We start from the raw sequence: 25,008 nt of genomic DNA on the forward strand, positions 1-25,008 counted from the left end.
ACACCTTTCCCTTTTATGAATATGTGTTTGTATTCATGAAAGGTAGGCTGGTTCTGGAAGTACCAGTAATTTGCAGCTGACTCAAAGGTTTGGTTCTGGGGGTCCACGCATAGATGCAAGAATACATAAAGTAAGCCAGGAACCCCCAGAACCAGTCCCCCTGCAAGGTGGAGAGGTGCTTACCCAGCTTTGGAAAGGCGGCACAATGGCTCTGGCAATGTTGCAGAGCCTGCCCGCTGTCTTCCCAAAGTCAGGTAAGCCTGCGATCACAGATTTGTGTGGAGGGAGGGAGGGATAAAGGGAAAGTAGGTTTCCTCGCCTCTCCATTTATTATTTATTCCCCCACCACCACATCTGCACAAAGCTGAAATCTCGTAAGTAAAATAAGCATAAGATGCAAGCTACTTGTATACACCTGCCTTGATTGTCACTGGAAATGCCCACTCACTCAGCGTAAGGAATGCTGAATGGTATGGCAGGGAAGATTCACGCTTGTATGCTGCCTACTTTCTGACTTTCGCTGCACATGCCTCTCTCCATCATCCATTTCAGACACTATCAAGCTCACACCTTGCCAAAATCCCAGCCCACAGTTTTGGTTTGCTCCAGGCTGAAATGATGACTCATGTACTGAATAGCAACATTTCCCAGTGCAAATGATTGCTAAACAAATGCTATACTAAGACATTTATTACACTTTCTCCCCATTTATGGCCTGCCTTTCTTATCATATATTCAACATGTCTCAGAAACATGTTACGGTGCATAGTTACACTGTGGAATTCGCTGCCACAGCATGCAGTGATAACCATAAACTTGGATGGTTTTAGAAGGGACTTAGACAAATTCACGGTGAATACGACTGTCAGTGGCAGTATGCCTCTGAACACCAGTCGCTGGGTAACACAAGGGGAGAGAATATTGTTGCACTCCTGCTCCTTGCTGGTTTCCCATAGGCATCTGATGGTCCACGGTGAGAGCAGGGTGCTGGACCAGATAGGCCAGCTGGGCTCATCCAACAGGCTGGACAACAATAAAATTTCAGCTTTCCATATCACATGGAAGTGACTAACAATAGGCAGCTAATGGAGGTGTTTCATCACTGGTGAATATGTTCTCAAAGGCTTTTATGAGCAAATTTCAACTTAGCCCCTGCAGTTTTCATGAAGTGAAGTTTCCAGGTACTTCTGTAAGTAGCACCTGCATCCAATACAATACTCAATCCTGGATGTTATTAGCACTTGGATAACTGCTGGAGATGAGGTGAGGAAGAGTTATTTGGGAGCAGCTAGTGCAGAAAAAGATGGGGCTATGTACTTTACAAATGAGCATCGCTTTGAGGTGGGATTTGAAAGAAGGAAGGGACCTGTTCCAGACACAGGAATTAATCTATGTATATTTGGCACTGTTCGCTACTTTGGAATAAAAACAAAGAAACCAGTTCCATTTCTGCTTACCATTCCTCTGTCTCTCGGTTTAAAGCCAGGCACAGGCTCATCAAAATCCAGGGCGGCTATTAAAGCAAAGGAAGCAAGGATGAAAACAAGATTAAGAACAAAGAGCGTTAATGGTACAAAAGCATAATGCAGCACTTAAAATTCAGGGACTACAATAGCTGTTATCTTTATTAAAGCCATACATTTACTATCACACCAACAATAACAATAGCTGTTTTGCAGAAAAATGGCTACGGTAATAACCATAATTGCAAAAATCAGATAAAAGGGTGGAGGCAGAAAATTGCAGAAGGAACAAACACTGGATTCTTCACTGTATTAAATATGTATTTACCAACTTATAACAACAAATAGATCCAAGGGTACACACACACACACACACACTCAACATTAAAGCAATAAAACCAACTTTATTTTTTATTCCTGAGGCCCCAGTTCACATAAAAACATTGCCAGGTATTAGTATAGACCAATGAGTTAATGATACACATACAAAACTCAGGACAATACAACAGGACCGGCCTAGATTTAGCTGACCTCCTGAACTACATGGTTTAACTTCTTTAAGTTGATTGCTTGAGGACTTATACTTTGTAGCAGCAGTACCTGTGAATTATGGCGTTCAGGCTTGCTCAAGACGTTTTGCTGTCTGAAGCAAGATGGTGTTCCCTCCATTCCACGTACAGATGTGAAATCTTACTGGCAACAGGGCAGCATAACAGAGGGCAGTAGGCTCACTTAGATGACACAGGGCAGTGTGTGTGGCACACACAGCTGTGTCCTCCAACACCTCACTGCTCTCTGCATCTGCCTGAGGAAGCCTAATGAGTGGGTGAGTCCTCTGGGTCAAACTAGGCATGTCATTTATGGGTGTGTCCCCCTTGTAAAAAACAGCCATAGTAGGGACCTGATTTGGCTTGGGATTACTTTTGTATTTTATGCAGAAAACACACTCAATCTAGCACCAAATGCAGAGTAAGTCTACTAAAGGTCACCACATCCATTTGAGGAAGACATTCCATAAAAAGACACCCTCAGTTTTGATCAAATCCGCCCTAGCTTACCTTCTGCATTTTTCCTCAGTTTTTTAAGTTTCTTGCTCTGCTCTCTTAGCAATGCTTGCTGCTGAATGTCCAGGGCGTCATTAGTCGTGGGAGGATCAGGATACATATATCGTGTTTCTACCCGTGTGTCTGACTCTGTTACATAAAAAAAGAACACAATTTGCATACCATGAATGGGCCTTCCAGGGGGGTATTGGGAGAGATCTACTTAGAACAGCAGTGGGGAGTCTGTGGCCATCATCCTTGGCCACCCTGGCTGGGGCTGCTGAGTGTGGGGAGTCCAACAACAGCTGGAGGGGCACAGGTTCTCCAATCCAGACTTGAATCCTTGATTATGTTCTCTCCTCTCTGGTGGAACCCAAGTTCTTTTCTCAGGGAACACCCACTTTGCCAGATGTGAAAAAGCTATATGAATCTAAGGGTGGGCCGACAACCAGAAAGGAAGTTGATGTGTAATCCAGGAGGAAGGATGTTCTGACAAAAACATCACTTGAAGGCACCTTCTGAGGAAACATGAGGTCCAACTTATAATTCCTTGTGAATGTGGAGGCTGAAAACAATGCAGCCACAATGTTGACTTCTGTGGACAAGGCTGCTTTTGCTCAGTGAAACAACCAGGTTATTCATAGTGAGGTGGTAATAAGCTAGAGCAGTGGTTTTCAACCAGTGTGCCATGGCACCCTGGGGCCCTTGAATGATGGTCAGAGGTGTTGCGGGCAACACTGGTCTCTCTTTCCTTCCCTCCCTCTTATCTGATGCCCTCTTGCATCTCTGCCTCCCAAAGGTTTGCCTAGCTGTTCGTTGCAGCAGCCCTGACTACAAGCTCCACAGACAAACGGTGCCTCTGGGACTGGTCAGTGGATGTTTCCTAGGCCCCTATGGGGCAGCGTGAGGAGGTACCTCTTTTGGGGCTGGGGGGGCAGCTCAGAGAGCAGTAGTGACCGCCCAAGGAGAGGGGAGAGGAGACTGAAGGAACACTCCACAAGGGAGGGTGTTTGAAAAAGGGTGAGAGGCTGCCAAGGGAGTCATGGACTCAAAAAGGTTGGAAACCTCTGGGCTAGAGCTACACAGGTTTTGATCCACCAGGCTACAGTGCAACTAGAAGCCTTGTTCCCTTAGGGATGTTGGATGTTGGAGGCTACTGAAATGTCTATGCCTCCATCCTTTGGATGTAGATTTCTTTAGTGCCCTTCCAATGTCTCTCTTATAGGCAAAGGTACTTGTTGACTGAAAGGGTGCTGGGGTGGCCCTGCATACTTCCGCTCTGGAATGGAATACTGGCAGGTTTGGAGTCTTTATGCACTCTCTTATGAAGGTGAGAAGCAAAGGGGGAGAATATCTAGAGCGCTGCTGCATTTAGAACTGCCTTAGATTTTAGTTCCTTGGGAATATTAAATAAATAAATAGTTGTTGTTGTTGTTGTTGTTGTTATATTTATTTATTTATACACACATACATACATACCCCGCCCATCTGGCTGGGTTTCCCAGCCACTCTGGGCAGGTTCCAGCAAAATATTAAAATACAATAATTCATCAAATATTAAAAGCTTCCTTAAAAAGGGCTGCCTTCAGATGTCTTCTAAAAGTCAGATAAATGTAAAGGGACCCCTGACCATTAGGTCCAGTCGCGGACGACTCTGGGGTTGCGGCGCTCATCTCGCTTTATTGGCCGAGGGAGCCGGCGTACAGCTTCCGGGTCATGTGGCCAGCATGACTAAGCCGCTTCTGGTAGACCAGAGCAGCGCACGGAAATCCTGTTTACCTTCCCGCCGGAGCGGTGCCTATTTATCTACTTGCACTTCGTGCTTTCAAACTGCTAGGTTGGCAGGAGCAGGGACTGAGTAACGGGAGCTCACCCCGTCACAGGAATTTGAACTGCCAACCTTCTGATTGGCAAGCCCTAGGCTCTGTGGTTTAACCCACAGTGCCACCCGCGTCCCTAAAAGTCAGATAGTTGTTAATAATAATAATTTATTATTTATACACCTGCCCACCCGCCCATCTGGCTGGCTTTCCCCAGCTACTCTGGGCAGCTTCCAACAAAATATTAAAATACAATAGTCTATTAAACATTAAAAGCTGATGGGAGGGCATTCCACAGGGCGGGCGCCAGTACTGAGAAGGCCCTCTGCCTGGTTTCCTGTAACTTTGCTTCTTGCAGTGAGGGAACTGCCAGAAGGCCCTTGGCGCTGGACCTCAGTGTCCAGGCAGAACGATGGGGGTGGTCTCCCTTAAGGCTTTGCATGATCTCATTTGTAAAAAGGAGGGGTAGGAAGATAAAAAGAGATTGGATAAGTCAATTCTCTGTGTTGCCAAAAGGAGAAAAATGAATTATTACTATCAGAATCATTTCCCCTCTCTTTTTCTGCTTCATACACGTTATTGTCTGGTGCCGTCTGGTGGCCAATTTGGATATTGCTAGCAGTTTCAGAAACAGCTGTGTGCCTTTTTTCTGTCCAGAGGTAGGAAGGACTTCTAAAGGATTGGTCTCCACTGAGTGGACTTGCCCAGAGCCAGACAAAGTGGATGGTCTGTTTGTGCCATCCCAGTATGTTCCCCACCCCCTTCTAGCAATGACAGAGAGTAGTGGGTGGAAGAGCTCAATGCTGGAACCTATTTAAGAATACAGCAGGCTGAGGAAGGGGGGGGGGAGATTTTGGTGACAGCGATTCTTTTATGCAGGATTCTTACATATTGAATTGCTATTCTTTAAGGTTTGCCACTGATAGCCACAGCACAGCAAACTGGCAAAGAGAAGTCCGGCAGATCAGGAAAGGCAAACGGCGGGGGGGGGGGGAGTGAATTTTTTGGGAGAGAAAAACTAAGTGATCCCAAAAGAATGAACCAAGGCAGCTGAGGAGGAGGATAGAAACAAAACAGTTCACCAGAGCTCAGAGGAGAGGGAGAGGACATCTGCTTTGAAGTTAAATTGAAGGAAGAGTCAGAGGAGAAAGAGAATAACCAAATCTTCCAAATATGACCCTTTAAGTGAATGTTTCCCACACCAATCTGAGAATGACAATTATAAGTCTCATGATATCCTTTCTCATAAAATATTATCAAACATATATAAAAATAGTAATCAGAACGTGCTCTAGTTTCTTTGAAATGATGAGAAAGTGTTTTCTTATTTAACCTAGAAAAAGAGTGCTATGGATAATACACACACAGTCCTTTTTACACAATGATTATTTGTGGGAGAGGATTTGCATATATTGATTGTGGTTTTGGTTTTTTGGCTGTCTGCTGGGTAAGGCTAAATCACAATTCAACATGTTCTTAAAAGATATTCAAATACTGGGTGTATTTGAACTCATGATTTAGATGTACACTGAACCAGCAAAGGTCTAATTGCTTGAGTATGCTCAGTGGGCATGGAATATTGACTGAGAGTTGGTGGGAGGGGTGTGGAATGGGGCAGAAAACCAAGGGAGGAGGAACAGTATCCTTGAAGAGTGCTGTGATTAACTAGAATCCTGAACAGAAAATATGTTGCAGGTCCCACTTGTGTACCACAAGCAAATTAAGCAGTTTCCTTTCATTAGAATCCCTCCCTTTAAAACTGAGGAAATATCCCATCGTAAGAAAGACAACAGGCTAACCTTTGTATTTAAGTTCATTAAACTCCCGGATATTCTGCACGTTGATAGGATCAACGACATCTTTTGATGACGGTCGTCTGACTGGAGCTTGCATACGAAGCCTAGCCATCTCAAATACATCCATGTTATATTTATCTTTCCTCCTGCTAAAAATAACCAAGACCATGCTTAGAAAACTAACCTCAGAATGATGTAGGTTCATTTATAAACAAAATGGAAATAAAAATTGGAGAATTGTTGAGACATCTGATTCAGACTGGAGTTTAGAAGCCAGCCAGGAAAGAAATGCAGAAGCCCAGTTGAGTTAGCAAACTAGTTACAGAGTCAGATAAAACCACAGGGCAGGGACAGGCAATGTGATCTATAGTAGTACTTTGGACAGAGACAGTTTGCCTGTAAAGTTTCTGCCCATTATGCCAAAAGTATGCTAAATGCATAACTAAGCTGGGCCAAACTTTGAGAGATGAAACAACTAACAAAAACTTTTATGACCCAACACTTACTAAATGCAACATCACAGTCCTAACATTTGCTTAACTTCATATTCCTTAGAGGACCCGCAAACCTTTCTGGATACAATAGGTTAAGAAAGGAACTCAGAATAAACCATGTGCCAAAGGGCCATTAACTAAGGACGACTAGAGTCAGGAGTAGCTTTAAGGTGAGAACAAAGTCCTCAGTCTTAGGCTCTCTTGTGCCTCATCAACAGATTTGTGGATCTAAGACCTGGTGCAAGGAAAATTCATTGCAATGAAGCATTGGCACTGTGGCTTTAGTATGGATGAGAAAGTCTTAGTCGTCCATCCCAGAGCCCACCGCTTCTAACATGAGCTCCATCCTAACTCTTGCACCAGGAAAGAGGCTATAGGGATAATCCATTAAAGGATTATTCTGCAATTTTCTCCTTGCACTTCAACAGCTGCAGGAGGTGCCAGGATCAGACCACCTGGGTACAACTTACAGAGGTGTGTGAAGCAACAAAGGGCAGCACAGCCAAAGGCCCTTGTCACTCCTTCCACTGGCAATTTTTAATTCCAGGGGAGCATCTTTAATATTTGCTCAATTATGTATTACCTGCCCAAGAGAAATAGCACACTTTACAAAACGCCAAAGTATAGACTGAAAAACACTCACCCTTTCGCTGGCATGTCATCGTCATCACTGTGGACTTTCAACAACTCTTCCTGGAGTCGCCGCTCCTCACTGCGAAGCTGCTTCCTCATCTCTGACAGCTCACTTATTACATTCTTCTTTTCTTCTGTAATTCAGTATAGTAACAAAACAAAAATGATACAGAATACTCAAGGAAGTATTTTTCTTGGCCAAAAACCACAGCCAAAGAAGTGACGTATTCATTCATGGCATACAGATTTCTTACCATAGGCACGTAGCTGGTTTCTTCTAGCTGGAACTGGAGGAGATGGGATTCTGGGAACATCCTAGGTAAAACATTAATATATAAATTGTACTAAAAATGACTGCATCAATAAAATAAAAACAGTAACTTCGCATGGCTCATTTTCATTCAGTCTAAGAAACAAACATTCACAAGCTCAAGGAAGAGGTTCAGTTTTCTCATAATAGACATTGACATACCACATGGCAAACTGCTTTTGAGACCAAAAGGAGTTTCAAAAGCAGTCTCTGTGCACCGTGAGCACCTAGGTGTGATGCAGGAGAGCAATGACTGAATATGGAAAAAGCATTATGGGTTAAACAAGGCTGCAATTTTGTTGTTGTTGTCGTTACAGTGCATATCATGGGCTGGTATGGCACAGGGCATGGATCCATTTACCAGGCACCCCTCCATCTACTGGCCGATTTATCACCTAGTCTATTTGCTGGAGTCAAGTTCTCAAGGCCACCGTGCTCTGCTCCTGTGGGTCCAGCCTGCAACCTGGGTATGAGGCAACTGGCCCCAGCTGCCCAAAGCTGGAAGTGCCCCCACCCCCTTTATGGGAGTCCCACGTAAGCTATGTATCCTGCCCAATGCCTTCCCTCACAAAAGGCAAAAACCTTGCAGGGGTGGGCCAGTTATAACTATGAATAACATATTTCTCCAGCCCTGTGAACCAGGGGCCAACAAATGTCCGGAGAAAGAGAACGTACACCAAGAGAGGGAGGGTGGGGAAGATGGCAATGGCTGGAGGTGCAGCCTGGGCTCTTATTTGTAGTTCAGGCAACAGATCGAGGGGGGAAAGTCTTCCCTCCAGGTTGCACCCTGAGTCCCGCCCCCAGGAACCAATGCAGAGCCCCTATTGGCCGCATCAACCAACTACATCTTTTCCCTGGCCTCTTGCACCCAAAGCAGCCCGGGGAGTAGGCTATTCAAAGAGAAAGGAAAGCACAAAACGACAAAATTATCAGAAGGTTGCCAAGATATTAGATGTCAACTGATAATGGTGATATTTTTCCTCCATCAAAACATCCCCTGGGGTTTGTCATGATGCAAAGTGCCAGAGATACACTGACAGGGGCGCCGACTTATAAAAAATATTGAGGGGGCCCATACCGACTTATAAAAAATATTGGGGGGGCCCAAGACCTCCAAACCGCTGCTGCTGGGGGAACGAAAGGGGCGAGCCCCGGGCTGCCCCGACCTTAAGTGAACCTGTGAGGGCCCGCCCTTTGCGGCAGCCGATTGGCTGCCGCTGTGGGCAGTGAATATTAATGATGTATCATTTTTGTGCTTCATGCTGTGGCCACAGACATGTGATCTGATGGTGAATTTGGGGTGACCCAATGCAAAAATCCTGAGAATCCCTGTGGATCCATGCTTTGTAACCACGTTTTTGCACCATTGCAGCCCCAGGCAACAGTGGGTGGGTGATTTTTGGGGGGCAGGCTGTAGCCATGGACATGCTATGTGCTCTGATGGTGAATTTGGGGTGACCCAATGCAAAGATCCTGAGGATCCCTGTGGATCCATGTTTTGTAACCACGTTTTTGCACCATTGCAGCCCCAGGCAACAGTGGGTGTGTGATTTTGGGGGGGCAGGCTGTAGCCATGGACATGCTATGTGCTCTGATGGTGAATTTGGGGTGACCCAATGCAAAAATCCTGAGAATCCCTGTGGATCCATGCTTTGTAACCACGTTTTTGCACCATTGCAGCCCCAGGCAACAGTGGGTGGGTGATTTTGGGGGGGCAGGCTGTAGCCATGGACATGCTATGTGCTCTGATGGTGAATTTGGGGTGACCCAATGCAAAGATCCTGAGGATCCCTGTGGATCCATGTTTTGTAACCACGTTTTTGCACCATTGCAGCCCCAGGCAACAGTGGGTGTGTGATTTTGGGGGGGCAGGCTGTAGCCATGGACATGCTATGTGCTCTGATGGTGAATTTGGGGTGACCCAATGCAAAGATCCTGAGGATCCCTGTGGATCCATGTTTTGTAACCACGTTTTTGCACCACTGCAGCCCCAGGCAACAGTGGGTGCGTGATTTTTGGGGGGCAGGCTGTAGCCATGGACATGCTATGTGATCTGTTGGTGAATTTGGGGTGACCCAATGCAAAGATCCTGAGGATCCATGTGGATCCATGCTTTTAAACCACATTTTAAGTGGGAGGGAAGGAAAAACACAGAACGGACAAGGAGCACGAGAGGGATGTGCAGAGAAGCAACTGGCTAAGAATGCAGGAGAGGGGTATAACTGGGAGGGAGGAAAGGAAGGCAAAAGTTTTCCCTCACCTACCCACCCAAGCCAGCCAGCTCGCACGCGCGCGCGCTCTCTCTCTCTCTCTCTCTCTCTCTCTCTCTCTCTCTCTCCCTCCTGCCTGCTTGCCTGGAGGGGAGGGGCTTTCCCTGCTCTTTGTTCCGTTTGAGCAAACACAGCAAGGAAACAGAGGAGGGTGGGCAGTAAGACCCTGAGGCAGAATGCAGGAAAGCAGCCACTTCCTCTTTTTGAGGGAAAAATACGGTAATAATTTTCTTAAATTATTGGGGGGGCTCAGCCCCCCAAACGAATTTTTGAGGGGGCTCGGGCCCCCTCAGGCCCCATGGAGTCGGCGCCTATGTACACTGAAGGATTATATTTGAATAAAAGGCAAACATACATGTGTATAGTAAGACATACGGCTCTCCACTAAAAGAGCTCTTTCTTCTTTTACGACAGCTTTGTTCTGAGGAGATGGAATGAGAGGAGAAGGTTGTCTAGAAATCTGAAAAAAATGGAGAGGGATGAGCAGATTAAAATTTCCTGCTTAAATAGCAACTCAAAAGTATTTATACACTGAATAAAGTCTTTCATCTGAGATAATAAGCTTTGTCAGCATCTATTTCCAAAAGCAAAGCCCACTTGGCTAATCTTTTAGGAATCTATGGCTACAAAGAGAGGGGTACTGGGAAATTAAAGAACGAAATGCACAGGAAATGTAGGGGAAAGAAAGCTTGCCCATTTACCCTAAAATCATATAGATAGATAGATGATGATGATAGATGATAGATAGATAGATAGATAGATAGATAGATAGATAGATAGATAAAGTTAAAAGTCGTTTGTTAAATGTATACTCCAATGTTTAAATTCTCTGTTGCTGCTAACGATAAGGACTCTAACTTCAGTTGATTAGGAACCTCAATTGACTCAGCTGCACAGATATTTTTGGGAAGGTTTATGAACATTCCAACTACGCAGAAGTTTTTTTTATTAATAATGAATACACAAAGTCTATGGGATATGTACAGCGATGCACCATTGGAGGAAAGAGGTTCAGCAAAGAAGTAGGCAGCATAATCCCTTGCTGGACCATTTTTAATATTCACAGTGTGGGTGGGGGTGACTGTGAGGAAGAGAAAGGAAATTGGATACTGAATGTATTGCAAAAGATATACACAGGTTTTTCTCTGCACGTGTAATATCTGCTTAGCATATATAGATTTATCTTATCTTTCTCTTTATAGGATGAAGCTATTTCACATTATGTAATAAATACAGGCCCTTTTAGAGTTCAGTTTTGTACCCTGGGAAGAAAAGGGATCATAATTGCTATGGGAGGCCCCACCCACTGCACCCAGGCACCTTCCATATGTTGGTCAGAGCATATCCAGGTCCTCACATATAAACTCCAACCATGCAGTCTGTAAACCCCATCTTTCCATTGTACTGAACACAGAGGACTCTAAGCATGTCATGTGTTCTGACCAGGGGCAGATCCTACACATCCAATCCCATCCATTCCCATGCAAAACTAACTGAATGCTTCTACAGTATTTTTGAATGTTACCATTGAAGAGCTAATCTGAAAAGCTGAAATTCAGCAAATTAAAATATTAATCTTGATATGATATATCTTGGATAAAAATAATCTAGGTTATGACAGCATAGAAATTTATCTAATTAGGCTTGGTGTGGATTAGATGGAAGGAGCCAGTGAAATGAAATTTGCATGTCCTTAACTGTCATTTTAAGAAACAGGCCTAGCCAGATATGGATGCTCAATACATTCGTCAGATGACTGTAGAACCCTCTGGAAAGCTGTGTCTGTTGAGGGTGCTCATGACCCCCTCTCCTCACAGTTTCACCACCAAATAACAGAAGCATTAGAAGAACTCAAAGTTCAAATAGTTGCTTTGAACTCATGAGCCTTTGGTGTCTTATTCTTTTGAATTCAAGCTTTATAAAAGGAGTGTATTTCATTATATACATATGGAATATTTACGGTTCTCTCAACTGTTTTCAAAATTCGTGAAAATTTTAAAAGATAAAATGCTAGTAATATGAAAGAAGAGGTTCTCTGCATAAATGAAAATACTGTAACCGTGGTAGTTGAGGAGATGCCTCAATACAACACAAAACAAACAGTAATGGGTATCAATCATCAATGTACAGTCATAGCATGTGGAAGGCAGAAAATAGCAGTTGATGTTCAAGTTAATAATCAAACTAAAAAGATGTAGGACTTACATGAAGACTAGGTTTCTCCAAGTGTGAGTTGATAAAGGGGAAAAATATAAACCAATCAGTATCAAATTATCTTTTCATCCCCACCATCCTATGTCGCTACCTAAGTTTATCAGTCAAAGCCAAGTACCATGCCCTGTCATGCTACTTGAGGATAATATATACAAAAAAGTATCAAGTGTTATAATGACTGCAATACAACAAAACCAAAACACCAAACCAGCTTGCAAATATAAAGGACAATTTTACTTAGTTCAGCAAATTAAAGTGCAACGTGCATATCAAAGCCTGGAGATACTTATAGACATATAGTCAACTAGTGGCACAACTCTGCCAATAATGTATATAGTAATAGTGTCATAGCACAGTTGAAACAAGCAAATCGTTCTACAGTTAGTTATCTACTGGAAGTGAAAAGTCCTGTAAGTGGGAACAATTGCAAGAAAGGCTTCTTCACATGGCCATATGTAGAGGCAGGGGTCATATGCAAATAGTAGTCGCAGACGAGTACCTCCTCACTGTCCCACAGCAAAAGTAGTATAATAGATCAGAAGACCTGTACTCTGGATGTTAAGCTGTGCCTGTGATGATCTTATATTCTTGGTGTATCGTGTTGAGTGTATAGTGTATAGTATTATGGACTGATTAAGCTGTTGTGATTCCCCAACTCCTCATGCAGAAGTTCACTCTTCCTCTCCCCCTCAGTCTACAGCTCCTCTACCCCTCAGAAAGCCATTCTGGAGGTCCCACACACACACCTAGAACCCATCTTTATGAGAACTGTAGACCTGGGGAAGGAGGAGAAAAAAATTACCCTCCTCAAATCCAAGCCAACAAGGAAAGAATTTATGAAATATGAGCACCTTTTCTTCTCCAACCATTACCTGTCTTTCATTTTCACTATTCTGCTGCAGCTGTTTATCCAGCCTTTCTTCCTCTTCCGCCCTTTTTCTCTCCCCCTCTTTTCTTCTTTCTTCAGCTAATCGGTACAGTTCTTCATTTTTTAATCTTTGCTACGAAGATAAAAAAAATGTGATGTTGCAAAAAGCAAAACAAAAAAAAAACAAACCCTGGTATGTTTGGCAAACTTTGACTGCAATTTGAAAAATACAGAGACTATAAAGTTCTTTTTCACTTAAAAATCAGGAGCAATCACATGACTGCACTGGAGGTGCATCTGCAAAAGTTGCCCTAACACTGCAGTGAATGTATACAGGTGGCGTACACAGACAGAGAACACGCATTATTGAAAAGAGCCTAACACTCAGAATGTTCTTCTTAGAAATGTGCCCCACTGAAATCAGTAAGCCTTGCTTTAATGCCTTTGTGGGATTGAAGTATAATTTGTGGGGTGAATAATAATGAACAAATGAACATAATCCTCTCAGTCACTAGTTAACCAGTAAGTCCTGAAGGAAGAAGTAAGTATCTGGTGTACAGTGAAGGAAGATTACTTTCAGCAATTCCCTCCTTGACATCTTTTAGTATTATGATTATTATACTGAGTCTTTTTTTTTAAATGAGATTTCACCAGAATTTACTCTATTCCAGGGGCACCTGATTCTCTTTTAAGGGAGGAAACCTATCACATCTATAGAAGTCAGATACCACACCTCCTCTTCTCTCCTACGTTTCCTCTCTATTTCCTCGTCATATTCTCTCTGTATTTTAGCCCTCTGCTCAGCTAGCCTTTTTTCTTCCCTTTCTTCTTCAAGTCTTCGTTTTTCACGCTCTTCCTCTTCTCGTTTTCTTTTCTCCTCAATCTACGAAGGAAAAGACCAAATATTTATTGGCCAGAAAGAGCAGCTAAGAATATTCAAGCCTTTACAGAGATTATAAAATCTATTTTAAGATCTGCATCATGGCTGTAAGTGGAAGTCTACCCATCTCTACCCACGCACAGATAAAGGAAAGGCTTCCATCCATTACAATATTTTGCTTTGAGTCTTATTTAATAACCAGAGATTGCCTTGATACCATCTACCAGACAGACTTATGCGCCTCCCTATTCTATACAGGATGCCAACCCCACCTTCTCAAGCCACAGGGAGCTTCAGCTGAAAAAGTGTCTTGGCCCCAGTCGACAAAGCATCAAGGCAAGTTAAGACGACATGCAAGGAGAGGGAAAGTAACATCCACTTATTTAAAACTTATCCAGCTAATAAGGGCACAGTAAGATGACTATGTGCTAGGAGCCAAATCCTGTAAGAACTTATCTCAGGAGCTAAATTCTAGGGGTAGGGTGTCTGTAGAAACCTGGTGTTCAGCACCATCCTAGAAGATAAGCTTGAGGGGACATAGTAAACTAGACTAAAATTTCTAGTTTTGGAGAGGAGATAAAAAGGAAATTTCACTATATATAAACACAGTTCCACACAACACAGATCTAGCTAGTTAGAGTCAGCTTAGTTTTAAAAGGTTTAGGCTTAGCCTTCTGTAAAAACATCCACTCCAAGCTGTTTTCCTTGGTTATAAAGGTTAGACTGTTCTAACGAAAAAAAGACTCAGTTGAGTCTTGTTTTGCTTGTGTTGCTTCCTACTGCAACTAAATTTTGCAGTATGAAGTTCTCCCATGCAAGGTTCCTGCCAGCCAAGCCCTTTTCTATGTTATTCCGTTTCCGCACATACCAGGGGCAAGGGGACTTCCTCTCTACCCCTCTTGGCATTCAGTTTGGTGGGCACGAAGCATGCTCATGCTCATGCTCAGCCCCTTCCCCACCCCTGCCTTCACACTCAAATTTCCTTCTAAAAAATTGAGTTTGTTTTGCAGATTTGGGGTTTTCCCCAAGCCTGACAATACTGGTGCTCGTTTGGCTATATAAAAGAATCAGCTTTTGGATAATGGATTCATTATAAACATACAGAATACTATATGAATGTGTGTGTGTGTGTGTGTGTGTGTGTGTGTGTGTTTAAAGCCATGAGCAGCACTGCTTTGCAAAATCTTTAAAATTTATTTTCATTAATACAGGTTTGCTAAATTAGAAAAATATTTTATTTCACTTAATATCGATATACACACTCACCTGGAAACGAAGAAAGTTCTTGTATGATTCTTGCCGCCTAAGCTGCTCTGGTGTTGGTGTTTCACCAAAAATGTTACCACGAGCAAATGGGGATGTTTGTGTATATGTGAAACCTATTTTTTAAAAAAGAAATAGTTTGCATTGTTAAACCTGTTATCTCGCAGAAGATTTCAAACTTGTGTTTGATATCTTGCTTTAAAGAATACTATAACGCTGGCGACATTAACCCAATCAAACTTCGCAACATGTGAAACTCCCAACAAAACCAGTCAGCAAGTGCTGTAGCGTGAGAACAGCAAAACCTAAAACGCCTGAATTATCTGAGCTTAAAAATGAAAGAAAAAGGAAACAGCATCTGGTCCACCGGGAGCAAATTAAAATCACGTACAGTGGTACCTCTGGTTACGAACTTAATTCGTTCCAGAGGTCCATTCTTAATGCGAAACCATTCTAAACCTGAGGCGCACTCTCTAATAGGGCCTCCTGCTGCACGTTTGCCTCTGGTGCACAATTTCTCATCCTGGGGCAAAGTTCGCAACCCGGAGCAGATACTTCCGGGTTAGCAGAGATTGTAACCTGAAGCGTTTGTAACCCGAGGTACCACTGTACAGCAGTTTCCAGATCCTTGAAAGAAATTCTTTCCCCTATTCTCCTTGCCTACGCATGTGGACATGCAGGCTGTGGAACAGGCCACTGGGGGAATGGGAGGTCAATGAATACTTAAAGCACTCTCTGTCAAAGCATAAATGACTTGCACCAGGCCATGTGCATGAAGCAAAGGGCATGGGGACATGTGACATATGTGCAGATCTTCCATTCCCCTTCTGAGCCTTCTGCTCAGTCTGTGCACAAATCTCTATAGATTTGGCAATGAGATGGTGGAAACTGGCTCCTTTGAGCTCGTGGGAATTCTCTGAATTTGTGCACTATGTCCATGGTGTTTTAAGCTATAAAAAAAAGGTTTGCCGTATATTTCAGTTTATTAATATTTTTAAAAATAACTATTTGCATGGGGGAAATGCATCTGATAACCCCCCATGCAAGAGTAATCTCAGTATTTGATTTCTGAATTCCCCCTTAATTCTACTTTAAAAATGCATTTGTAAATTTAGAAAGTAATTCTATTACAAAACTGAAAATCCTGGCATCCGCCTCCAAGCACTTCCATGTGGTTGACAAAACAAGAAAATATAACAATTAGGTTATGTTTCTTCTCTCTAACCCAAAAAATGCATTTAAACATACTATATACCTTGCCATGCTCCATGCTTGTGAACACTGATGTATAATCCCATGTTTTAAAATAGTTTTCATTGTGACCAACTAGTAAGTAAAAATATAAAATACCCATGGGCGATCAAACTGCATGCATTGCATTGGAGATATCTGCACACCAGACTACTTAGCACTAGCTTTCTGGATCGCAGCTACAATGTACCGTATATTATGATTGGGTTGCAAGTACTCAATATATAGGTGGACATAATCAAGCTCTAACTATCTTATTCCCAAATAATATTTTCTTGAGCATTTTTTTACCTCTTTAAAAGAGCTCCTTCTTAATTGTCACTAACTAAAAGCCAAGTCAAGAATGAAACTTTTTTTTTTGAAGACTGCTGCTTCTTTTCTTCCTTGCAGAATATTGGAACTTGAACACTGGTATTCAGATGCAAAAGGAGAAGGAAAGAAGGGGACAACACTAATAGGAAATAATTTACGCATGACTCAGTGGTTATAACGCATACTGAGGAGCTTCCTGTTCTCTTTCTTCGTTTGATGGCGGACACCGTGTAAATGCGCAAGGAACCCTCTTGGGCATGCACAGAGTGCTTTCACAATGGAGAACAGGAGTACAAAAATATTTATCAGTGCAACCATACAAACAGTTTCTAGTATTGCTAACTAAACCACGTTCAAGAGGATTCAAGGAAACATACAGGATTGTCTTCAGTGGAAAGTACAGCATAGGAAGAATGTACAGTCATTCATCAGGGACACAACACACATTCGCAACTGAAAATATGGTATTATTTAAACCTGCTATTTTATTTGAAGATTCATCTGTATTTTCAAGTCTTGGGGAGGCCAAACTTAGGTCAACAGATACTATAGCCCTTTTATCTTCATATACTCGTGCCTCTGGATTATGATATGCATCTTCATTTTGCTTGTGCATCATATTCAAGTCAGCTGAAGAAAAGGGGGAAACAGCCATGTATAATATTTTATTCCAACATGAGGCATGTTTATGACACAGTTCCAAGCCAAGAAATGTTTTTCCAGATCTACAGTTAAGAGGAAATCCAAGATAAGAGCTATATGTGCTGTGTAGTGTGTGCTTTATGTAAAAGCTCACTAAAAATCCAAAACAATCTGTCATGATCCATTTTATTATTAATTATTATTATTATTATTATTATTATTATTATTATTATTATTATTATTATTATTATTAAAGAAGATGTTAGCACTACATTTAAGCCATAAGTGGAAGGTCTCAGAACTCTAATGTATTGATGCATTGAGGTTTTCTGCCGTTTGACTAACAGAGTTGTCTCCAGATTTATCATCTCTTCACTTGCAAATTATTTATGCTACAGCTGGCAAATATCAACTACCATTCTGATTAAGATGTATTTAATAAACACAATAAAAATTCCAAACTACTAGCAGGAGAGCCACAGTATTTTAAAGAAGATTTAAAAAATCTAGCCATAATTAGATGTTTATCCTTTATCAATATAAAACAAGAAGCAGACTGAATTATGAGATTGGTAAACATGTTTAAGAATGAGTCTAAAAAGCTTTGTGTGGGAGGAAGTCTCTGTACTCATAAGCCTGTCTTTTGTATTTTCTCCTCCATTATACGTCTTCCTTTTATTCCTAATGCCACCTCTTGCTACATTTTGCCAAAAATATCATCCTTGTCAGTGCAGCTCCCACTAAAAGAAGCAAAACTACTGTTTGACTGTCTAAATAAACAGAGCTGATTTCTTCCATGCTGTAAATTCGCTGTAGTACATCCATTTTACTCTCCTGCCAAGTGTCATTTGTTTCTCAACAAATATAAATAGAGACATAAACATAGATAAAGTAAAATGAAAATCCCCTGATTTCAAACATACTTATGAGGTTTCCTTTTTTATCTCTGAGAGGAGCACCACCACCTCCTTTGCCCCAAGGATTGTACGTTCTCATTTCAGCTTCTAATTTGGCCTCATACCGTTCCTTCTCTTCCTTCTCTTGCCTGCGACGTTCTTCTCTTTCCCTTATCTGCAAAAAAGTATCAGCATTTGGCGTTACGTGTCTCATTAATACGATAAAAATTAATATTGAATTCAATGTAAGTCTAAGCACTCACAAACAAATTTCCAAACAAATTTAAGCTTCTCACCTGTTGTTGTAATTCTTGCTGATAAGCTAAAGTAGCCTCTTTTGAGGTCTTTGGTTTTTCTTCGGGAAACATACCCAGACCTTTTGGCCTGTCATTTGCAATTCTTGCTCCGATTTTACTTCTGCATTCAAAAGAGTAAAAATGCAATGTTTTTTTGAAGAAAACCTAAGTGTGTTACTAATTGAAATCTGTCTTTCTCAGGTGCTACTTTATTAGTTTTCACTACAATGTTAATTTATGATCTAAAAAGCGTTTTCAGTTTTGCAGTTACATTCAGAAAGCTGGCAATTTTTCCACAATTCCATTTCAAAATCAAATAGCAAAACAAGTAAGAGGAGCAACTCCAGAATAGGCCCTACAAAATATATACCAGAACAATAACGCACATTAACATGGCAAAGAACTTATAAGCCACTTACTCTCAGCAGCTAGCAGTGCCTCTAACCAGACACTGGAGGGGCCTATCGGGAGTGTCCAGGGACAACTGGTATCAAACTGTATGGGCAACCGCCCTATTAAAAAAACTAACCAGCAAACAAACTATCATGGGGACAAACCAAAGAGAATGCTTGTACCCTTGTTTGCCCCCCCCCTTTATTACATATACAAGCCAAGAAGACAATGACCGATCTTTCCTGACAACATAAAAATCAATATGTCTAACAACACCCACTTCCCACAAACAAAACACACTGCTACCAATCAACTGCCACCAACCATATCTTGGGCCCTCTGACCTCTTGCTCTGCCAACAATAATAAGACACCCGTCCAAGTGACACTGACAAAAAAAGCTCCACTCATATATGTAAAAATGAAATTTTAATGTCTCCTTCACCTTCCCCCTCTCCTAAATGTCTCTCTCTCTCTCTACTTTCTTCGCTTCCCCCCCTCAACCCCACATTGTCTTCAACAAAAAATGTCTCAAGCTGGTTGTTCTTGATTTGTATGAAGGATGCTACAATTTAAAAACAGAGACACTGAATGTACTTTTGTTACTTATGGAAAATCTTCCAATAAAAACATCTTTTTTAAAACTCACATTCCCAAATAAAGAGCCAAACAATGCTAAACTAATCTTATCAGTACTTACGCAGTCATAGGAGGAGGTCTTTGAACAGTATCTACAGGTGGAGGTGCAGATGAAGGCTGCATCCCTGTTATACCTGGCCCATCTAAAACAATCAAGACATCCAAAACTTTAATCTAGTGTTTTACAGTCTGGACAGTTATTTTAATATGTTAGTTTATTATCTGAAGAACATAAAATGCTGGCATGTCAAGAAACTGTGCCAGACAGTAATGTAAAGATGCATTTACTTATAGAAATATTTCTATAGAACCATATCATAAAATATGAAGGTAGTGTAAACAACTAAAACATAAACATGATTATTATTATTTTTAAAACTGAATTTAATGTATTAATATGACTGGCTATCATTCTTAATAATAGGAAACTGAGCTGGTGAGTGTCGTCTGAGGCAATAACCTCCAGAGAGTGCATTACTATAGTTCTACACCACTTGGTTAATCAACTTACAATATGCAAGGCTGGGGTCCAAAGGGTTCCTGGCACCATAATAGTAATATGCATCGTCATATGGAGTTCTGTAGTTATCAATCAGAATTGGTGGTGGAGGTGGAGGCGGTAACGGTGCAATCCTAAATCCAAAGAAAAATGATGGTGTGTTTTAAAGGTGGCTTTTTGAAGCATGCCTCATCACGAGAGAAGAAAAAGCATGAACAGAGACTTCCGGGTTGACGCGATCGGTTAATGGCGGATTCCCTCCGAGCTCCGGAGGGAATCGGCTCCGCTGAGGACGGGTCTTGCCGCGCCGGCGACGCGGGGACCCTCAGAAACCACAGGTGCGGATGCCTGTGGACTTGGTGACTCAGTGGGCACCTTAAGCGCCCTCCCCGACTCACGAAGAGCCTTTTTAAAGGCTGCGGAGAGGGTACGGGGAGTGGCGTGGTGCTGGGAGTAGACCGCTACCTCAGCGGAGCGAAGCCGCAAGCCATAGCCTGAGAGCGTCAACTTTCTTCCTGAAATTCGGACTGGAAACAAACAACCCGTGAGTAGAAGGAAATTCGGACTCTAAAATTTTTATCTTTAATCTGGAACGATCGGGGGGATGTGCTAAAGGGAAGTCCGCACCCCCCCTACATGCAGATAATCTAAAGCAAGGAACGGAGAACTAAGGTCGAAAAAAACTGTGTGTTTTTGATGATTGATAAGAGATATTCCATGAATTTGACAGAATAAGTTTTTTGTGCTGGAGAGAAGAGAGGAACCTTGGAAATTTCTGTGTGACCCCCCCCCCCGGACCCGGGAGCGTCCTGCATGCGAGTCTAGCGAAAAAGAACAAGGAGTTTGACAGCTGTCAAATGAGCTGTCAAACGGGTGGATAAAGCTAAGAATTGCATTACTTTATATCTCTCTGGACTAAAAGTGTTACATTTAATTAGAAGTGGTTGGAAATAAAGTAACAATAAATAACAAAGTAACGGACTGTTGGAAAAGAACTATTGAGTAACTGGAATCCCCCTAGGGGGGACTAGTGATATTACAATGGCTGCAGAGGGAAAATTACTGGCAGAAATAGAAAGAGCCTTTTTTCTCGTGGGAATCTTGCAAGAGCAGAGTATGGTTATGAACAAAGAACTTACGACCTTGATTTCCAAAACAAGCAACCCTGCTGATGAAACAAAGGATTTTACTGGGAAAGAATCTGCAGCTGAATCAGAAGGAATACATTTTGAATTGGTGAAAAAAGAAGAAGGAGGGGCGAAAGTACAGACAGGAAAAATTAAGCAGAAGCCTACGCTGTCTGGAAATGAAGAAGACGACTTTTGGACTATAAATTTGGGAAAGATGAGAAAGATGAGAAAAGTAAAAAAGGAAGTCACTGAACTTTCTGGAATACTGGAACTTAAAAGAGCAAAGAAAAATGACTGGGACTTCCTCTTCTTTTCTGAGTTTGAGAATGGGGAACTTTGGCAGCAAGTAATTTCAACTACTTTGGGCGTAAGAGACAGCGATGTGGCTGTGACAGACTTCCCTCGAGACCTGAGGACCAACAAAAAAGACTACCAACAAAATCGACAGAGAGAGACTGACAGAGATTTAAAGGCCTCAGATGTGAGGAATCCGGGCTAGGAACTGTATGGGTGGATGTTTATTTGGGAAGGGACGAAAACCGGGTAGGGAGGGAGGGGGAGAGCAGAATTTGGAAAATTCATGACTTTTGTGTTTGGTTATTTTGACTTACACTTTAATATAAAATAAGGGAAATTTGTGGAATGAGAACCTAGGTCGATCTTAGAAAAAGGACTTAATGTATATAAGAGAAGGGGATAAGCAAAATTTGGCCTAACAAAAAGAATCAAGTTTAAACATAACAAGAATAGGTTAAAGGGAGGGATAAGAACTTGCTGAACTAAGTATGGAAATTGGGATGTATGAGGGGGGATGGGGGGGAGTCAGGGAAAGAGGGTTAAGAAAGTAAGGATATGTAATTATATATGTGTTGTCTTTGTCTTGTTTCTGTGTGTTGTGTCTTTAAAAAATGTGAAAATCCAATAAAAATTTTATAAAAAAGAAAAAGAAAAAGCATGAACAAAAATATCTGGCTGTTTTTTCCATGCAGGAATTCTGTCACTTGATCATAGAATCTTAAGTTGGAAGTGTCCCAAGAGGAATGCAGTCCGACCCCCTGCAATGCAGGAATCAGTTAATGCTTCTCACTGATAGTAACATGCCAATGTCGTTCTAATCACTGCCCGCTTTTGATGGTTGGTAAAGTGCACTGCTTCTGAATACCTAGGCTTATCACAAGGCAAAACGTACTTATGTCTGATTTATGTGCTTCTAGGACACGGGTGGCGCTGTGGGTTAAAACGACTTGCCGATCAGAAGGTCGGCAGTTCAAATCCCCGCTACGGGGTGAGCTCCCATTGCTCGGTCCCAGCTCCTGCCAACCTAGCAGTTTGAAAGCACATCAAAGTACAAGTAGATAAATAGATACCACTCCAGCGGGAAGGTAAACAGTGTTTCCAAGTGCTGCTCTGGTTCGCCAGAAGCGGCTTAGTCATGCTGGCCAATAAAGCAAGATGAGCGCCGCAACCCCAGAGTTGGTCACGACTGGACCTAATGGTCAGGGGTTCCTTTACTTTTAGGACCCAATATCCACCCCACAGTGTCTTTTTATATGATACTTATATAGCGCTATGCATTTATAGCTGTTACACAGTTGTTTCAGAAGATTTAAAATATACTTCACTCAGTGCTTCCAGTTGTAGCCAAATATTTGGCTGCTTGAAAAATGATTCTCTCCCCCCCCCCCGCCATAGCATGCCTACTGCAATATGAAGTAGTGCATGGAAAATGACACTGCGAGCTTCTACTGGATGGTGCCTCTGATAAAAAACAACCCTCTCTATTCCATGCCTGTGGAATGGTAGTGACATAAAATACAATCGCTTATTTTAATGCACTTTTTGCTCTTTTCAGAAACCTGATGCTTGATTGGATCTGATGACTGGGCAGGAGGTGATTTGCATTCCCATCAGAACACTGGGCTGCTGCCCAGCACTTTGTCTACTTAATGTTTTTCCCTTTTTGCAGCTGCCACCAAAATTGATTGGAACTTTGGGGGGGGGGGAGAGACCACTTGGGGGTGATGCAGATCATGTTCCTGGCTTAAGGGTTAGCCACCCTTGCCACAGACTTAGATACCTCACAAGTACCCAAACATCAGACAACGGCAAAGAAAACACTCCAGAAAGTCACCTGGGAGCCAACATTTCTCCAAGAGTAGTGGACAACCCTCTGTGGAACTCTTCATTCACAGGTGAGATAGGAGGTGCAGATAAGGAGGTAGGTCCAGGTGTAGGAGTTTGAAATGCTGGTCTTGGTCTTTCTGGTGGTAATCTCTCCTCAGATATTCGTGGTGTTAACCCCAGTTCTTTTAGTCGGTTAGGCTATGGAAAAAAGTTGATTGATTATTTAGGTTATTAGGGTGCTCAAACTAGTTAAGTACTATGCACCATTTCAGAAAATAACATTTTCCAAAAGCAAGGTAGTGCTTTAAATATCACATTTAAGAACCCACTGAAATTTTAGTATAAAATTATTTTTCACAGAGTAACTGTCATGCTAAATGTTTAGTTGAACATGCTAGTAAAAAAGATAATTGATAATCAACACTTGTGTTAATCTTAGAAAATTTGGAAACAGCTGTTTCAAAGAAGAAGCAACGTACTATAGCATTTAATCTAAAGGAGAAAAATATTGAAACATGCTCAATAAACATTTCTAAAAAACATTAGCTATTAAGAAACACCACCAAATTATTTTTTTATAGATATCCATTATTTTAGACAATATCTTATTAATGCTTTTTTTTTTTTTTTTTTTGCTTTTCATTTTAAGAACACCACAATATAGTACACTCTATAACTCTGCTAAATAAAAATGTTTATTGACGGTTGGAAGAGGATACAAAAGAAAAAGAGGTGGTACCATGCACTTAATTCAAAAAGCATTTAGGTTTCAAAGCTATGCCACTAACTACTCCATGGTTTCCCCAACAGCTACTGTGTAACTTGTTACTGAGAATGCTGAAAACCTTACTCTGAAAACTAATGTAACATGAAAGGTCTCAGAGAGATTTGTGAAGATTGATTTCCTATTGAATTTCTGTATCACCATGTTTATGGCCAGAAAAATGCTGATAGCTCTGGAACCCCACATGCCTGAAGTGGGCACTATACACCCATCTAGGTAGAACAGTTGTTGACAAAAATAGCAATATGTTTAAATGTTTACCTTTTCTTCACTTAGCTGCAAGACAGTATATACAATATTGTTAGTACAATGCAAGTGTGGACTACACCCAATTTCTAATAGATTTTTAATTGCAAGTGTTTCTGCCTGATACAAGGAAAGTTGTCTAGTGGAATGCCTTCTTTGGTCAGAATCCAAGGGGGAATCCTGAGCACTAGCAGTTGTTTCCCTCTTTTGGCAAGTTTTTCAGACTGCTTTTTGGACCTAGATGAATCTGGAGACTGGGAAAGGGCACTGTCTTTAAGGGACAGAAATAAAGGCCTAAGCAAACAACCCCCTGTATCCCTGCCAGAAATAAAGGCCTAAGCAAACAACCCCCTGTATCCCTGCCAGATATCCAAGTATATAACTATTACTCTGTTTCTAACCAGGGACCTCTTGTATCATATGCCTGCACTTGTTCCTCCTAACTAAAGCTCTATATATACTCCCATACTGAGCTACGTTAATTCTCAGAAGTCAGAGGCACATTGAAACGTATTTATATTTTTTCCCATGATCTCTTTTCTAGGGCTTAGCCCACATAGTTATACCAGAAGGAAAACTTTTAAAAGCAGCAGAATAATTTAAATAGATGGAAAGTACTGCCAACTTTCAGTCACCTAATACAATGTTGATGCTTATACCCCGCCCCAGTTATTCTTTTAACAAGGTATTTACTAGGTATTTACATTTACTAGACCTTCTTTCATAGCCTCTTCTGAGGTTAC

The 25,008-nt window shown here is 41.7% G+C and overlaps 1 protein-coding gene across 16 annotated transcripts in view; it reads right to left on the reverse strand.

Annotated features, from left to right (window-relative positions):
• CSPP1 (centrosome and spindle pole associated protein 1) overlaps nt 1-25,008 on the reverse strand; it is a 76,934-nt gene that overhangs the window by 7,136 nt on the left and 44,790 nt on the right. For 11 of the 16 annotated variants that reach the window (XR_014170275.1, XM_081918400.1, XM_081918401.1 and 8 more), the window contains 15 exons: nt 23,243-23,433; nt 19,994-20,115; nt 19,544-19,625; nt 18,452-18,572; nt 18,183-18,330; nt 17,095-17,247; nt 15,058-15,170; nt 13,645-13,794; nt 12,916-13,044; nt 10,185-10,289; nt 7,504-7,564; nt 7,260-7,383; nt 6,126-6,271; nt 2,522-2,656; nt 1,458-1,513 (listed from right to left, as the gene is read on the reverse strand). Coding sequence is in view for 15 of the 16 variants with exons in the window: in XM_081918400.1 (XP_081774526.1) it covers nt 1,458-1,513; nt 2,522-2,656; nt 6,126-6,271; nt 7,260-7,383; nt 7,504-7,564; nt 10,185-10,289; nt 12,916-13,044; nt 13,645-13,794; nt 15,058-15,170; nt 17,095-17,247; nt 18,183-18,330; nt 18,452-18,572; nt 19,544-19,625; nt 19,994-20,115; nt 23,243-23,433 (1,836 nt within the window). In the remaining variant the exon portion in view is untranslated. Of the gene's footprint in view, nt 1-1,457; nt 1,514-2,521; nt 2,657-6,125; nt 6,272-7,259; nt 7,384-7,503; nt 7,565-10,184; nt 10,290-12,894; nt 13,045-13,644; nt 13,795-15,057; nt 15,171-17,094; nt 17,248-18,182; nt 18,331-18,451; nt 18,573-19,543; nt 19,626-19,993; nt 20,116-23,242; nt 23,434-25,008 lie in introns of all 16 variants that reach the window. The other 5 variants (XM_081918399.1, XM_081918403.1, XM_081918394.1 and 2 more) reach the window with 4 other exon arrangements.

The sequence above is a fragment of the Podarcis melisellensis genome (assembly GCF_964234715.1).
Source record: "Podarcis melisellensis genome assembly, chromosome: 7".
NCBI classification, from domain to species: domain Eukaryota; kingdom Metazoa; phylum Chordata; class Lepidosauria; order Squamata; family Lacertidae; genus Podarcis; species Podarcis melisellensis.